Genomic DNA, 16,339 nt, shown 5'->3' on the forward strand with positions numbered 1-16,339 from the left:
TTTTAGCTACCTTTCACTCGCGTATTAAAATCTCGAGGTACATAGATTTTCGCGTTCATGGAATGCTTTAATGTTCTAATAATATCAAATAATTATAAAGAACGTTAAAACGCTCTGTTTTATATTAAAATTAATTTTTATGTAAAGTAAAAATATAAGCAGTAAAAGATTGCATGAGAAGTAAATAGAATATAATAATCATTTAATTTGATCTATAATTAATATTATAGATTTATAATTAAGTGCAGTTTATCTGATTAGTGGGACACGTGGTGCTAGTTTGATATTAGTCACGTGTATAATCACGTGTTCATGAAGCATAATATAATTTACATGTAAAGTACAAAATTTGACATGAATGAGGACAACGAATCGAATTTACGAAAGCTTTTCATAGAATCATTAGAGAACGATAATGTTTTTATAATAGCAACGACAATAGATACAGGTAGCTAAATGTTCCCTAATTAATAAGATTAAAGGCACGTGGTTACTTAGAGTAACCTATAAATCGTCTAATTTTAGGTTTCGAATGGCAAGCAGTGGATGAATGCAAAGAGAAATTAGATAAAAATGTTAAGATTGTTAAGGAACGCGGCAAGATTTATTTTAACGTATATTGGAGTCAATTCGCACAAGTAATATTATTTTTTGTTTATTTCAGAGCTGACGTTTTTAATATGTAAATTTATTTCTGTGAAGTAAAATTATTATTGTACAGAAAGCGAATTAATAATATTATTTTATTTGAGTTGTAATTTTAGGTACAAGAGATGAGATCAATAGACAATGTTTATATTGTCGCAGATGTTAGAAAATTTGAATTCTCAGGAAACAGTAAAGAAGCTGATTTACAATTATTTAAAGATGCTGTGCATAACGATATGAAATTAGAAAAAGCTTTGAACGCTTGGAAAAGTATTACTGGTTTTCAAGGGAAAATATATCCAACTACTGATGAATATAATGTAGCAGAAAAAGATCGTAAGCTTTGTAACACAACTGTTACACCAATCACAGTTAAAGGAAGAAAAAGAGGGCAAGATCCATCTGACACTAAGGAAGATGAAATATTAAGATATAGAGTAACGTGTGAAAGAACTGGAAAACATACATTTGAATCGGCAGAGGTTGCCAGAGCTATTGGAGGAGAATTGCAAGATAAATATCTGTGGCTTGTGGATCTATCGACATATTATTTAGAAGTAGTTTGTAAAGTAATTGACAGTAAGTGAAATAAATTAATATGTGGTTGTTTTTTATTGTAGAGGATAATATGTATTATATCGTGAATAGATGAATTGATAACACAGTTACGTATTACACATGAATCTAAGCATCATAGGAATATCATGTGTTTTGGACCAACTACTCTTAGAGCAACTGTATGTTATAATTTGTTAAGATTAGCTCATCCTAATCCAGGAGACATAATAATTGACCCAATGTGTGGTAGTGGTTCCATCCCAATTGAGGTAATACAGATACATTTGTATTTCAATATAACGTAATATATTATGTTAAAGATAAAAATTATTAATATTGAAAATTACAGGCAGCTTTAGTATATTCCCAATCTTATATTATTGGAGGGGACAATCATCCAAAAGCTGTACATAACACAAAATCTAACATAGAGGCATCTTCCTCTAAATGTAAAATTGACTTACTACATTGGAATGTTTCACAATTACCTTTTAAAGATTCCTTTGTTGATATTATTGTTACAGATATGGTATTAGATGAAGTATTTAAATATTATAACATTTTTATTATACGTTACCCTATTTATTTATTTTATCAAATAATCCTTATAGCCATTTGGTAAAAGGAGTGGACGAATGATGGACAATAGAATACTTTATAAGCAATTCTTGATAGAGTTAGGACGAATTATGAAACCCTTAAGAGGTCGGAGTGTTTTACTCACTTACGACAGGCGCAGTCTTAGTATGGTACGCTATTAAAATTTTGAAATCAGATTTTTGTAGAATTATGATTGAGGTTGTTTTCTTTGTTACAGGCTTTACAAGCAGCTGGAGATTTGTTCTATGTAACAAAAACCTTGGGTGTAAATATAGGTGGTCTCCAAGCTGCAGTTTATGTCTTAAAACGAACAGATATACCCTATGAACAATTTAAACCGAAAGCTATTAAACACATGATGCGCAAAAAGAAATAAGGTATTCTTATTAACTCGTGTTAAAAGATAAATTTAAATATCTGTATTTTATATCTACAAGTTCACATTTTGTAAAAGTTTAATAAAAGGAAATTTTTATATTTCTTATAAAAGAGCTTTTATTTAGTTTATTAAATAAACTTTATAAGAAGAATTTTCTTCTGCTCGTTTCCATATCATGTCTTTTTCCTTGTATAATCCATTCGTATTCTCCATATTTGCTGTCAAATGTTCCATGTTGCAGTGACTGCAATTTTAGGGTAAATCGAGGTCCTAACTCTCTCAATCTGGGTTTATTCCTTTCCATGTCAAATTGATATCTGTAATATCACTTGTGTAATTGTATGTTCATTAAGCATTCTACCACAATAAAGACTAAATTATTATACCTATGATGCCTGAAAAATATATAGTCTCTTTGATTATGGAATGTTACCACTCTCCTGCCCTTAAATTCAGGTTCATAATGAAACAGTGCCCCTAACATTCTACCAATTGTACAACCTAAGCGAGTAGTGAAATTATTTAAAATAACTTCTGGTCTATGTTCAGAAATTTCTTTGTGACTACGTTTTAAATCTACTGTTAATTTAACATTGCTAAGTTTAAAATGTGCTGTTGGCCCATCAGGTAAATGAATAACCAACAAACCATCTAAGAAAACTTATAAGGAAAACATTAAATATACAAATAATACAAAATTGTTCTAAATAATTCAGTTACAGATGTATACAAAGGATACTTGGTTTGCATTGATCTTCATTAACAATTACAATATCAGTGAAATTCTTCGCTATAGCACTTTTTACCATCTTTTTTACTCCAGAACGGTTTCTATATAAAGAGATAGAATTCGGTATTATTCTTGTTAATTCTCTGCCAAAAATTCTGGTTTTTCTTGTCGGATTGTCACAAAAGCTAATCAAAACTTTAGGTTCGTAAGCATGCTTATAAAAAGGAGCAAATTCATCATGTTCAAAATCAACTTTAAGCTCTGCATTCTCTTCATCATCAATATCACCAGAAACAATAGTTTCATCTTTCTCCCTTAAGCTCTCAAGAGTATGTGGTACTTGTTTTGGACCACCTTCTTGAATTCTTTTCTTCTTGGCTTCTTTTTTGGCCTTTGCTTTCTCTTTCATTAACTTCAGACATTTTTGATGTCGAACTGCCTTGCATTTTATGTGATTAAAGTTGCTGTCAGATGGCAAAATAACCTCTGATGTTTTGTGTTCTGAAGTACTTGGTTCTCCTTCCTCTTTCCCTCGTTGAACTCGACTCAAAGGATTTATTCGTAAATTTTTGAGCTTCATTTTCATAAATTATTTGTTTTATTTTGATATAAAGTTATTACTTAGTACCATGTATAGCCAAATATCTTACACGTAAATACTACTCGATAGTCAGGTTATAACAGGTTACCATTTACTATCTAGTTGCAGTTCATTGCCGCCAATCTTCAAACATCACTCGACGAAAATTTCGGATATACAATTATCTTTATTTCGCATTAAAAAATTTAAATATGTATATATATACATACATATATATATATATATATATATGTATACACCTATATATACGTTTTATCTTAACATAAAAAATATTTTTGATCATTCTTATAGATTATTTAATTTATGTACAAGATATCAAAAAATTATTTGTCATGGTTTTGGAAGGTGACTACATTTTCGGGTCGGTGGAGATCTGTTAAAAAAGTGAACCGCAAAATTAACCTGATTTTCAAGGTTAAATTCATTTTTTATTGCATCACGAAGAACGAAAGTCACATAGGAACCACGGATCACAACTTAACCATTTGTCTGAAAAAAATGTGAAAATTCCATTAGTTTTCAACAACCAACAGATATTCACTTTTCCAAAGGTAAAAAAATCACCTCCAAAAACTATGACAAATAATTTTTTGACATCCTGTATATGTAAATGTAATATTAGGATAAAATTTTTTATACATAGAATTCTGCTAAAGTTTAACTGTACAGCTTATTGAAATAGGTTTAAAATGTTATTTCTTATACACAAATATTAAATGTTATACTTGGAAATTATTATAAACATGTGTATAATAAAACACTTCATGGGAATGAATCCTGTTTTTGAATACCCCTTTGACATTACAATGTTCTAGTTAAAAGAATTTCACTGTTACCCATAATATGAAAAAGACAAATATGGAAAACAACATTAAATATAAGATGTAGTAAGTATGATTTCCTTTAGATAAACGTAATACACGTGCAACTGCGTTTGTTAATGAACCACTTGTCCTTTCAACATCTTCATCCTGATAACAAAAAGTTTCTTCTATATACTTCTATTTTCTATATATACTCAGTAGATTTTTATCTACACTAATGTGTTATTCACCATTCCACGGAGCATTTTATCCTGATATTCCACTTCATTTCCAATGTCAATCGACAGTGACTTTAGGGCATGAATTTTGTCTTTCAAATGATCTGTCATTCTTTCATTCTCATCTTCCAACTCTGCATCGTTCGATGTAGTTGGTAATGGTTCATAGGCATAATCTATCATAAAATACAAATCATATTAAGTTATAACAATTAAACATTATATTGAACTTTGAACATAGGTTAACCTACTTGAATGAGTCCTTCGCATTTTATTCTCAATTTTGGCGGTTAATTAATGTACTTTTGCAGCAAAAAATTATAGCGAATCTAAACAATAAACGTGTCACAAAATATTAATACAGTAAGACATAAATTAAAGAAACAACTGATATTTTAATTATAAATATTACTTAATATTTGTAAAATATCTATCGTTTCTTTTATTACAACTTTTTTCTATTTTTAAATAATTTGATAAAATATTGAAACACACATAAACATGAGTTTTACGTTGAAATTTGTATTTTTAATTCACATAAATTTTGAATTAGAAATTAACATGTCATATGCAATATTACAACAAATTGTTTGTTTTAATTTATATTATATATCCACGAAATTGATAAAAATATTTAAACTGTTTTCATACATATTGATTATGTTAAAACACAATTACAAACCATGCGAAAAGAACTGTCAAGGAAGCGATCAAATAATGTACGTTATACACATATGTATACGTTAAACGTAGTGAGTGGTGATGTATGTACATATGACGTATGTATGTCAACGTCACGTTACGGTCATGATCATGATATGTAATCAGCACTGATCATCATTATCAATCAGGGTTGCCAACTTCGAAGTTCGAAACTTTAACCTACTTTAACTCGGATTTCAAATATGATGTAAAGTGTTCAAACTATTAACAATCAAATATATATGATTGTATTATTTAAAATTACGGTTTTGAAATAAATAATATTGGGATCAATGTATAGTTTTTATGAGAATATATTTCTATTTGAAAAAGGACTATTACTATCAAAATGCTGAACTTCTAATAACGTATATGTATATTAAATTGATCCAATTTATATTTTATCGATAAAATATTCTTTGCCGATCATGGGACATTAAACTTTACCAAAATTTGCTTTTTATTATCATTAGTACATTTATGACGGTTAAGGGTTTCATATAAGTTTATAAGATAAAGTGAGGATTTCGATTAATTCATAATGTATTGTTTACATTAATTTTTGGTAAATTGTAGTATCATACAATTATCTTATGTTGTTTCTTCTCGATTTTATTATCAATTACAATATTATGTTAAATATAAAGGCACAAACAATGAAAAGTAGTTATCTAATTTCTAGATTCCTACGAGTCTATTACTTGATTCAGTACTATCTTTGATACATAGTCGTCACTTAACGTTAATATAAATCCTTAACGATAGGAATACTCATTATAGCGTTAAACCTAAATCTTTGATGTTGAACTTAAATACGTTCGTTATTTCTAGATATTCACAACCCTATGTAAGAATACGTTCAACGTTAAGATTATTCTTATACATCCAATTCCTAACACGAGGGTAACACAGATAAACGAGGAATGAAATGAAATTACATCTTTTGTATTTTGTTCTATATAATATAATATATAATATATATGTATATGTATATATATATATATACTGTATCCTGAAATAATTTCAACAACTATTAAACTTAGTAAATTTTCCTCGTATGCCCTCCGATATTTTGTTGTTATGTACGGATGCTATATTTATACTTTCACATCTATAACATTTCTACTTCAACATCGAACGATCACCAATAGGTTCTACAAATTTCTCCGTATATAAATTCAACATTATAGTCACGGGAATTAGAAATCTCGTATTTGTGCACCATATAATCATTACACATATTGTATTGTTTTCCTCTATGTGTATCAGTACATAATTATTCTACTGATAGTTTGATCCCCAGGATTTAACGGAAATTAGGCCTGACAGTTACAAAATATGTTATAGAGTAGATATAAGAAAAACTTTCTGCGACAAGAAATTCGGATTGTTTGTTGATTCGTTCTTTTTTTTTTTTTGGAATGTTCAATGCCACAGGATGTTGGAAGACATTACGTACTTAATTCTTTCCCTGTGTGGGCTCGTATTTATATATAAGAAATTTTTTTGTACTTTCACACATGGTTTCTAAAAATGTAAAAATTGAATTTTGAAGTTAACCATTTAGTCATCGTGACATCGTATAAAATTTATTAACAATGAAAATGGATTCATCTTTTACTCTGATAGCACCTAGAAAGAAGTTTCAAATTTTATACAAATCCCTCCTATCTACTAACGATATGAAACAACACGTTTCACAGATACCTTTTCTATGGACTAACTTTACAAAACATCCTCAAACCTTTTTTGAATAATTGTATACAAAGTTGAGCAGTTAAATACACATCTTAAATTAAATGTTTGCGCTGAGACTGATGAATGATTAGGCAAGAACATGATTGTTTCATCTTAAAAAATTAAAATCCTAAAATATTATAAATCGACGATAAATACTAAAACACGTTAGCAATAAATATAGGAAACACGGAACGCCGATTGTATTATTGCTTACTTGTATGATGCGATTATAATTCAAATTATTTACTAGTACGTTAAATATCAATAAAAAAAGTCTTCGAATATTGTAAATTATTTAGCAGAATATTTTGAGGTGTTTAAGGAAACTGTTGAAGAATGAATTCGCCGGGATGGAGCTGGGCTTACGGGAGCTGAAGGGGAAGGGCCGGTAGGTGTTGTTGGTTTGGAACCTCTTCTACTACGTCTCATCGATGAATATGGACTTGTTCCTCTATTCACGCGCTCGTGTGCATAGAGTAATACACCGATATCTCGATTGCCTGCTTCTAACGCGATTTTTAGAGCGGAACTACCATCTATATCAACGATCGATGGATCACAGTCTGGATGCGCAAGTAACAATCGTACGATGTCCGTGTGCCCATGTTCCGCGGCACACATTAAAGCTGTACTGCCATCTTCATCTTGAATGTTAACCGCTGCTCCAGCATCCAGAAGTAACTGTGTCATGTCTTTGCGACCATGAGATACTGCCAACATCAAGGCAGTTTGACCATGCTGAAAAATATTACAAATTTTAAGTATACAAAAAAAAAAGGCACAAAGTAAAATCATACTAAAGTCATTACTTAAAGTACTCACTAATTTTGCTCGAATATTAACATCTGCAAGCTGGAATAACCTGTTAGCCACTGAAGCATGAGTGGAATTTCTGACTTCAGCAAGAGCCGCCAACATCACAGCCGTGTATCCGGCCACATTTGCTTTGTTAATATCGCAAACTTTTGAATCAAGAAGTATAGATACAACATCAAAATTTCCATGAGATACTGCATAATGCATTGCGGTGTTCCCACTTGAGTCAGTCATATTAACAATATACTCCAATAAAGTACTTGAACATTCTTCAAAACAATCTAGATAATCTTCAACTTCTAAGGGATTGGCATTTACTGTACTTGAAACTTTGAACCATTCTTGTTGGATGATATTAATAGCATTTTTCATTTGATGAGAGATATTTTTACTAGGAGATTTTTTAAAGCTGTCGTTAAGAACCTTCATGGCGGCCTGCATCTCTTTCGATGGTTCAACTTTCTTCCTGGGTTTTTCTTGTATAGGTTGGAACAATGCAGATTCTGGAAGTTCGTGTTTTTCTTCACTATCTGCTTGTTTTTCTGTATTATATATTTCTTCTGATTTATCATCTTTTCTTTTCTCTCCTTGCAATTGTTGGATACTATAAAAAGTATGGAGAAATGTAAATACAAAAATATATAAAATATAATAAACATATAATATATAATATGTAAAATGTATAAAATATATAATATACGTTTTTTTTATTGGAGAGGATCAAATAAAATAAAGTGATTAAAAAGAAATCAATTACCCTTTCTCAACGAAACAAGCAGAATTTATTTCGGTGAGTTCGGTATCGTTAACTAAACGGGTAGTGTGTTGTTGTTGCTGCTGTTGCAGCATCGATTTGTTGAGATCGGATACACGATTTACTTATTCACCATAGCGAAATCGCAATGATTTTAAGTGCACTTTTTTCTGTCACTGACCTCTACGACGTTATTTACGATTTGACCTCTGCGCTCTGCTCCGTGAAAATACTTATGACGCATAGGACGCGCAACCATGGGGTTCGAAAAAACCAACAAATCCTTGATATGCACTTGATTGTCACTGACTATACGATAGATTGATTCTCCATGGTGCCAACTTCTTTACTACCTTTTTTACCGAACTACCCTTAATCTGAACTTTCCACCCTATAGATGGCGTACGTAATATATTCTAGTGCTTATATCGACAGATATCGAACGATCTTATAAGATAGTTTTTTGGAAAAATAAATCTTAATATGTAATTCAAATGAATTAATAACGATTACACATTGCCAATTTCTAATCTACATAAGGTTTTAAGTATCTAAATAATAAGATTTACCATCGTGTTTCATTGAGAAGAGTAATTAACATAATAGAGACGAGAGAAAAATAACGGGGATATTATCCTTAAACGAGTTACTAACCGATTGTCATATTGTTCCTTGTTATCGGAATCATATCTAATCACACCTGCAGGTATCTTCGTATACGTATCCTGCCGTTTAAATTGTCTTCTGTAATCTATCGTATTGTTCAACGGTATTTGAGACGGCCTCGGTATCCTCGAGACGAGATTCGTGTTCTGGTGATTCATATTATTTTCCGCGTTGTTGACAATTTGTTTCGCCAAATTCTTTATAGTCTCCTTACAATTATCGCAATAATTAGCAGCGCATGAGATAGAAATGTGTGGTTTGATCGACTCTCCGACCGAGACGTCTGTGAATTTCTTTTTTATCGGCGAAGTACCAAACTCTCGTTTTCTAGGCGCTAGACCGGAAGTGTCGGTACTCTTTACCGTGGTTTTCACTAAATCATCTACCATAACGCTAACAGATTTTGTAGTTTTTCTTTTTAGCTGAGTATCGCCGTAATTAAACGAATGACTTCTCGAGTTCATCGAATGTAAAGATAACGACTGAGTAGCAACTGGATCGGGACCAACAGCGATGGTCCTCGTTGCAGGGCCAGTTCTAACCTCGATTCCAATTTCACACACTCTCGGTTTTACCATGACTCCTACGTTCGTTCTCATTTTAAATGGTTCCGCCACCTGTATGTACTGATCCTTCTTCTCGACTATTTTTACCGGATCTGGGGTACACTGACAACCCCTAGACACTGTATCTTTAATTAAAGTACTCTTATAAATCCTGAGAGCATCATCCACGATAACCGCGACATCTTCTTTCGTTAAAACGTCTTTCATGTTTAACCCTGTCGATGTTCCACACGATCTTTTCTTCGCTTCTTTCTTTATTTCAGGTGCTATATCCTCGATCACAAATCGACTGTATACAAGATTCTTTAACTTGTTCCTCGTGTTAACTGCAACATCGCGAAATTTCTTTTCATCTCTGGCCAATTTCGGGCTGGTAGGTGGTATCGTTTCTATCTGAAGTGGGCTCCTCTTCAAACGATTCCTCATTTTTGCCTCCGACATTATGTCTTCGTACAGTCGTCGGTTACGTGTTAAAGTCGATCTCCAACTGTCGTGGGAATCGCTCGAGTAGAGCTTATCAAGGCTCGACGACGTTCGATCGTCGGACAATGTGCTCTGGTCTTTAATTTCAGGTACGATTTCTTCGATTTGCAATCGACTCTTTTGCAAGGATCGTTTTATCGGGGTGCTCGTTATCATGCCGACGTCTCGGGTTCGAACCTGATCACGTGACAGTTCAACGTGTTACTACGTATACGTACTACGTACGCTGCCATAAGTATTAGGATACCCGATACTTGGTACAAATCGAATGCTATCTACTGCTTTTATTTTCTAATTATTTTATTATTAAATTGTGTTCAATCATTGTGTTCTTCCTCTGTCATCTTCACACACACACACATATATATAGATGAAATAAAATTTGTGCAAGTCAATGAATAAATATAACAAGTAGATGTCCTGATACTTATGCGCGAATACGTATCTTTCTTTTATTCGATTAGTTACAATGCTACCCTTGGCTTTTAGAACGAAGAGCCTAGAGAATACTAGATTACTACTTCGCGGAAGCTAATCGGCGGAAGTTAGTTACCCAGTTCGTAGCTAGTTTTCTAACAAAGTTTTCGATGCAAACTTTATTTTGATTTACGTAAGCGACGTATCTGACACGATGAGAAAATTCGCGGAGATTTTATCGACTTAACCTTTAATTCAATTACAGCGTAAAAGTGTGATGCAAACGAAATGTGCACGGTGACCCATTTTCGTTCGGCTATAAATACAAACGCGTATTAGGAAGCGGAATATCGGGCTCGTAATTAGAATCAGCAGATGCCAGGCAACCGAAAAAGAGAGAGAGAGAGAGAGGTAACTCGTAAAGGAGACTTGATAAAATAAACCGTCGAATAAAAACCATTGCATTACCGTCTATTATTACTCCTTTATGTTCACCGATTAATTTATTCCGCCTCGAATAAAATCAAGTAAAACGGACGGTTGCGTTCGAAAAACTTTTCTTTCATGCAAATGGTAACAAGCTAATAGAAAGGTGGCTCGCGCATATTCATAAGAAACCCAAGAAGTAGAAACTGCATGAAATTAATTGCATAGAATCATCCTGCCGAAAAGAGACGGGCTCGCGTTTCAACGGCGAATTTAAGCCCCATACTTTCTCACCAGATCCGATAAAGCAACATTCGCCTAACTATTTCGCTGTGAGTGCAATTAAAAGGTAGCCGAGCATCGGGTATATGCAAATTTTCCACCTCGGTCCGTTGAAGTTGATTCGACGCCGCGTTCTCAACGTGTTACGGTTTCTCAAGCGATGGAACATAAGAGAGCGAGAACAAAAGGAGATCGAGGGGGCCGATAAAACGGCGTGAAACGGAAGTCGACGGCGTACCTGCTGGTGCGAAACACCGACGTCCCGTGTCATTACGCCGCACATCGTTCCCATGTCTCTCGTTGGAGTGGCCGTGTTCCTCAGATTTCGCTGGGAGTCGCGTTGTTCCGAGAAAGACTGGCTGCGATGCCTGTGCAATACGCTATCGTCGTACTGCCTCGTTTTGCTCAGCTCGTCCACTTGTCGCAGCAGATTCCGCTTCTCCTCTTTCAGCACCGACACTTGCACCTGCGTTGGAGACGTCGTCAAAAGGGAAATGTTATGGCATTCGGGTAACCGTCTAATGTCGGTTCTGCTGTTTAGCGTTTCGGTGACACGGGGGAACTACTTGCATGGTGTAGAGTCAAGGGTTTGATCAATTTTGGATACTTCAAAATTTAGGCACTTGGGGTTTTGGAGGTTCAGGTGTTTCGAGTTTGCTAAACTCTTAGAGATTTGCATATATTTAACTGGGGTTTAGGGAATTTTGGAAACGCGAAGATTTTGAGATTTAGAGGCGTTTAGGTGTCTAAGGTTCGGCGAATTTTCCAAGATACAAAAGATTCTCAGGGTTTAATAAATCGGACTCTTTGGAAGTTGGAAATTTTAAGATTTAAAGATTTGAGGAATTTTTTCAAGATCTCGAAATCTGTGAATTTAAAAGTCCAGATGTTCAATGTTTGGTGAATTTTTAAAGATCCTTAAATTTGGAAATTTAAGAATGTATCGAAGTCGTTTGGTGAATTTAGAAAGTCAAATGATTCAAACGTAAGGGATCCTGTAACAAGTTATTTTTATCGCATAGACAGAGAAGAAGATAGATCGTTTGATCGATCGCGAAGAGAAGGTTAGTTCCACACGAATTGTCCTTGGAATTGAAATTAAATCGACGAATTTAGTTTTGACGTTACGGTGATACATTTTTTTTTCAATGTTTACTGTATGAAAACTTTGCTTCCGAATAATCGTTTTGTGTTACCGATAAACGCGAGGCACGGAACGTGCCACTGCAACAGTCAGCATTTACTTTGCGACACGTAATTACATTTCCTTGACGAAAGTATCGCGATGAAAAGAAAGAAATTAACTCGTGTTATAACGAACGTCGAGAAAAACACGCTAAACGAAATGTGAATTTCTCGAGTGTCGGTTCAACGAACAACGAAAGTCTCCGTGCGAAGTTATTATCTTTCCTTCTTCAAAGTTCATTACGTTGTTGAGTCACGAGTTTACGATAATTAAAAGGACGACTCTCCTCCCGTAGGGATTCGAACACGATTACGTTATCGAAAGAAGGACAAACGCGATTCACGAGATTTACAGTAAGGAAAACGGTTCAGATTGAAATGAAAATTATTCTGTTTACCTGTAACATGGGAATTGCCTTGACCTGTTCCTCCAACTCTCGCATCCGTTCCAACGACGCCGCCATTTGTTCTCTGATGTTCTACAAATACACAAGTTTGCGTTCAGAGTAATACGATTTTACCGTCGTAGACGTCGTCAAGTGTACGAGTTCGATTTTGTTTACTTGTTGCTCCTACCTGTAGCGCGCCGGTGCTGAGATTCGAATTTCCGCTTCCGACGCTCGCGTTGTCAAAATCACCCCCGGCGTGTTCCGTTTGCGCGTTGTTCTGCGCTGGTGTGGCCGTGTTCGTTCCATCTAGAGAAATATTTTTATTATTTATTTCCATAATTTATTTCTTATTCCTGATATTTCGGCATCGACATAGCGAAAACTAGTCCATGTGCTCGTTTATCATCGGATGAAAATTAAAAGGATCTAAAATTGTCGAGGTTATTCGACGTGTAAACGGAGAAACCTGGTGGATAAATTGTAAGGCAGAAAATATATTTAAATAGAAGTGTAATTATAAGTAAGAATACAATTTGAGCTGGTCCAGATCCGCACGCTAGCTGTGTTACCCAATAACTGAAAACCCCCAAGCCAACGTCGTTTGTCTACTGTTTATGGTCTGTCCTCGTCGCAGTCTTTTGTCTGCAAGCTGTCGATGGCTTCGGTGCTTGAGAAAACTAAAAAAGACCAGATGTAGAGTTTTCTTAGAAGCGGTGACCACTTCAACGAAAATTGTCTTTATCAAGGTTCCATAACTTCTGATTTAAATTGCTGATTTAATTAGATACATTTCATCTACGGTGTAACTACGGTCTACAACGATCACGTGTACAATATGGCAAGTATTTTGTCGAAAGTATGCCAAGTATCTTGTTTCTTTGGGAAGAGACAAACACGGACAAGGGTTATTTTTGTTACGAGCTCTTCAATTTATCTTACAATCGTGGAGTATATACGGAAAATGTAATGTACGTGCCGCTACTATCGCGTGCGTATTGTACCTTTTAACGACTAAGGATCTTGCTTTTGACATTTTGCACGGAACCAGGAAATATTAAAAAAAACTCACGCGCGTTCAGGTACATATTTCAATGAATCGCACGTGAACGATATGTAATTAAAGTTGGTGGATTCAATCCTGAATTTAATTTCAACTGGCAGCCGACGGAATGATTCTAATTATAAGAATGTCTACTCGCGAATGCCACAGAAATTCGTATTAAAACACAATTCTATGTAATGAAGTCAGACCTTCATATCGCGCTTTGTTCTTTATTAAAGCGAGCAGAATTTTTCTGCTTTATTAGAAAAAGGAAACACGTATTACACGCGACATTCGGAAAAATTGCTGCTTAATGAAAACAGAATTGTTCGATTTTTGCTCCGATGAGAGTGTACGTTATTTTAGCCGAAGGTTTTCTCAATATATCCGTTGAAATCGGTTTGATCGTTCTCTCCTTAATTTAATTATTCAAATAATTCTACGAAACTTTATGAAGTAAAACATTTCGTTATTGATAACGAACGCAAGTATGCCGCCCTCAATACAAACAAATACTTCATGCGATTAAATTAACGAGCGAATGAATATTTGATTGATATTATTATTGATATTATCCAAATATACGATACGAATCGCACGTGTAGTATGTGCAATACGATGTATAATAGTAACGTACAACTCGACGTATTTTTTTTTTTTTTTATGTTTATTAAGCCCAAGATACAAGTTTTTTAAATACCTTTTGGTGTTCACAATAAACGGTGAATTTTTGTAGTGATGTTTTTGGCAAAAGTACCGATACGCGACGGTACGACGTAGCCATGTTATGATGTGTGTCGGTGCTTTACATTTTTCGTGTTTAATATGATTATTAGGTTTAAGCCGCTGGGGGAGCGGAGCTTCTGTGTGATTTTGTCTTTGTTTTTTCTGTCCTGAAAACTAGGTTGCAGAACAGGACGCTTCGGTAGCTTGCTTTTTGGGTGCTGTGTGACTTTGAGGGGGGGGGGGGGGGGGGGGGGGGGGGGGGGGGGGGGGGGGGGGGGGAGTGTCAAATAGGGTTATTTACAAGTGTTTACAATATTTACGAATATTTACCATATTTACAATTTTACACCTGTGTTACGCGGTGTCAGAGTTGCGTTCTGTTGGTTTGATGTTTTCTTTTATTTTGCTATGGGTTCTGTATCCACCAGTATTACAACTCGACGTATAAGATGATACAAGTAATAAAATGGACAGTAGGATCATTTCGTTGCGATAATGTCTTCCTTGAATATCCAAATTCCCCCGGTATACGTTTCGATACAGATAGCGAAGTCGTGTAACCGATTCATCAGAGAAGAGAAGAGAAGAGAAAAGTAAATATCTCAGCTGATGAAATTGTATCGATTAAATAGAAAATGCGTACGAATGTACATGTTGCTTGCAAAAGGTATAAGAAAGTTCTTATAGCGCGGCGAAAAATATTGGACACTGTGCAACATAGCGATAGCTTTTAGCGCGATGTTTAATTACCGTAGTTACGCAGAATGCGTCACGTAATACGCACACGAATAGGTTAATGGGACACCTGTTTCGTTGAAGGCGTAGAAATATCGCGATGGAAAAATTGGACAGCCGTGGAAATTACTTTTTTCATGTGCACAAGATTTTACATAGATATAAAATATCTTTTGAAGAATTGCGTAAACACGTCGTTCGACCATGAAAACATTAGGGTAACGAACAGAAGATACTTGCATAGATAAACGCATTTGTCGAAGTCATTAGCGCTTGAGGTGATCAGAAAATTCTAAAAGATGATTGAGATCATATTGTCAGAGTTCTAGGTTATTTGAGAGCTAAGTGGGGTCATTGAGATTATATCGTCGAAACGCATTTGGAGGTCAAATGGGTTCACCGAGATCATGCAATCGATATTCAAGATCATCTAACGACTACAAAAGGTCATCGACCTTGTGTTATTCACGTCCACGGTCGTTTAAACGTCCGTACTAGTCACTGCGTGCAGTTGTCATTCGCAGTTACGATGACTTAAAAATTGCAAGATATTTTATGCAGAATACTATTGAATAAATAAATGTCGATTAAATCGTTTGGTACTGACTCGTTCGCGGATTAACACGATTCGATTAAAAGGAGATCCGTAATTTTGCCATTTAAATTATAGAGTATCTGGTCTTTTATTTCGATCGTAAAAATATATTGCTCGTAACAGTATTTAATTAAAACGAAACGAACGATGAATTCTAACACGTTATGAAATTTTAATTGATGTCTCCATTTCTAAAAAATGGGATTACGCGTTATCTGCATGTGAAGTCCGAGGGAACAGCAATCTAATTTTCCGCG

General features: G+C 34.4%; 4 protein-coding genes across 9 annotated transcripts in view; 1 reads left to right on the top strand and 3 right to left on the bottom strand.

Moving 5' to 3' along the window:
• The first annotated feature begins 277 nt into the window (after window positions 1-277).
• On the top strand, window positions 278-2,250 carry LOC117234722 (THUMP domain-containing protein 3-like). Of its 2 annotated transcripts, XM_033496205.1 has the most exons (8): window positions 278-448; window positions 526-638; window positions 765-1,227; window positions 1,297-1,475; window positions 1,556-1,655; window positions 1,731-1,735; window positions 1,818-1,955; window positions 2,024-2,250. In XM_033496205.1, the coding sequence occupies exons 1-8, from the start codon at window positions 355-357 to the stop codon at window positions 2,180-2,182; spliced, it is 1,251 nt and encodes a 416-aa protein (XP_033352096.1). In that variant the 5' UTR covers window positions 278-354; the 3' UTR covers window positions 2,183-2,250. The 2 variants fall into 2 exon arrangements, with proteins under 2 accessions (XP_033352096.1, XP_033352095.1); XM_033496204.1 differs by having other exon boundaries at window positions 279-448; window positions 1,556-1,735; window positions 2,024-2,248.
• Window positions 2,251-2,290: 40 nt separating this feature from the next.
• Window positions 2,291-3,714, bottom strand: LOC117234724 (probable ribosome production factor 1). The gene is made up of 3 exons (XM_033496206.1): window positions 2,925-3,714; window positions 2,572-2,836; window positions 2,291-2,502 (listed from the first exon to the last, which is right to left on the bottom strand). Exons 1-3 carry the CDS (start codon window positions 3,499-3,501, stop codon window positions 2,325-2,327), a joined length of 1,020 nt encoding a protein of 339 aa, XP_033352097.1. The 5' UTR covers window positions 3,502-3,714; the 3' UTR covers window positions 2,291-2,324.
• Window positions 3,715-4,134: 420 nt separating this feature from the next.
• LOC117234678 (BET1 homolog) lies at window positions 4,135-5,348 on the bottom strand. The gene is made up of 4 exons (XM_033496125.1): window positions 5,241-5,348; window positions 4,810-4,887; window positions 4,571-4,734; window positions 4,135-4,487 (listed from the first exon to the last, which is right to left on the bottom strand). The coding sequence occupies exons 2-4, from the start codon at window positions 4,826-4,828 to the stop codon at window positions 4,332-4,334; spliced, it is 339 nt and encodes a 112-aa protein (XP_033352016.1). The 5' UTR covers window positions 4,829-4,887; window positions 5,241-5,348; the 3' UTR covers window positions 4,135-4,331.
• A 437-nt stretch (window positions 5,349-5,785) lies between these two features.
• The window catches only part of LOC117234677 (KN motif and ankyrin repeat domain-containing protein 2), a 67,167-nt gene continuing 56,613 nt past the window's right edge, over window positions 5,786-16,339 (bottom strand). For all 5 annotated transcript variants that reach the window (XM_033496119.1, XM_033496120.1, XM_033496123.1 and 2 more), the window contains 6 exons: window positions 13,172-13,290; window positions 12,994-13,074; window positions 11,649-11,876; window positions 9,225-10,462; window positions 7,823-8,420; window positions 5,786-7,738 (listed from right to left, as the gene is read on the bottom strand). In XM_033496119.1, coding sequence (XP_033352010.1) covers window positions 7,292-7,738; window positions 7,823-8,420; window positions 9,225-10,462; window positions 11,649-11,876; window positions 12,994-13,074; window positions 13,172-13,290 — 2,711 coding nt within the window. In that variant the 3' untranslated portion in view covers window positions 5,786-7,291. The remainder of the gene's footprint in view (window positions 7,739-7,822; window positions 8,421-9,224; window positions 10,463-11,648; window positions 11,877-12,993; window positions 13,075-13,171; window positions 13,291-16,339) is intronic.

This window comes from Bombus vosnesenskii, unplaced genomic scaffold, assembly GCF_011952255.1.
Source record: "Bombus vosnesenskii isolate JDL3184/JDL3185 unplaced genomic scaffold, Bvos_JDL3184-5_v1.1 scf7180000013308, whole genome shotgun sequence".
NCBI lineage: Eukaryota > Metazoa > Arthropoda > Insecta > Hymenoptera > Apidae > Bombus > Bombus vosnesenskii.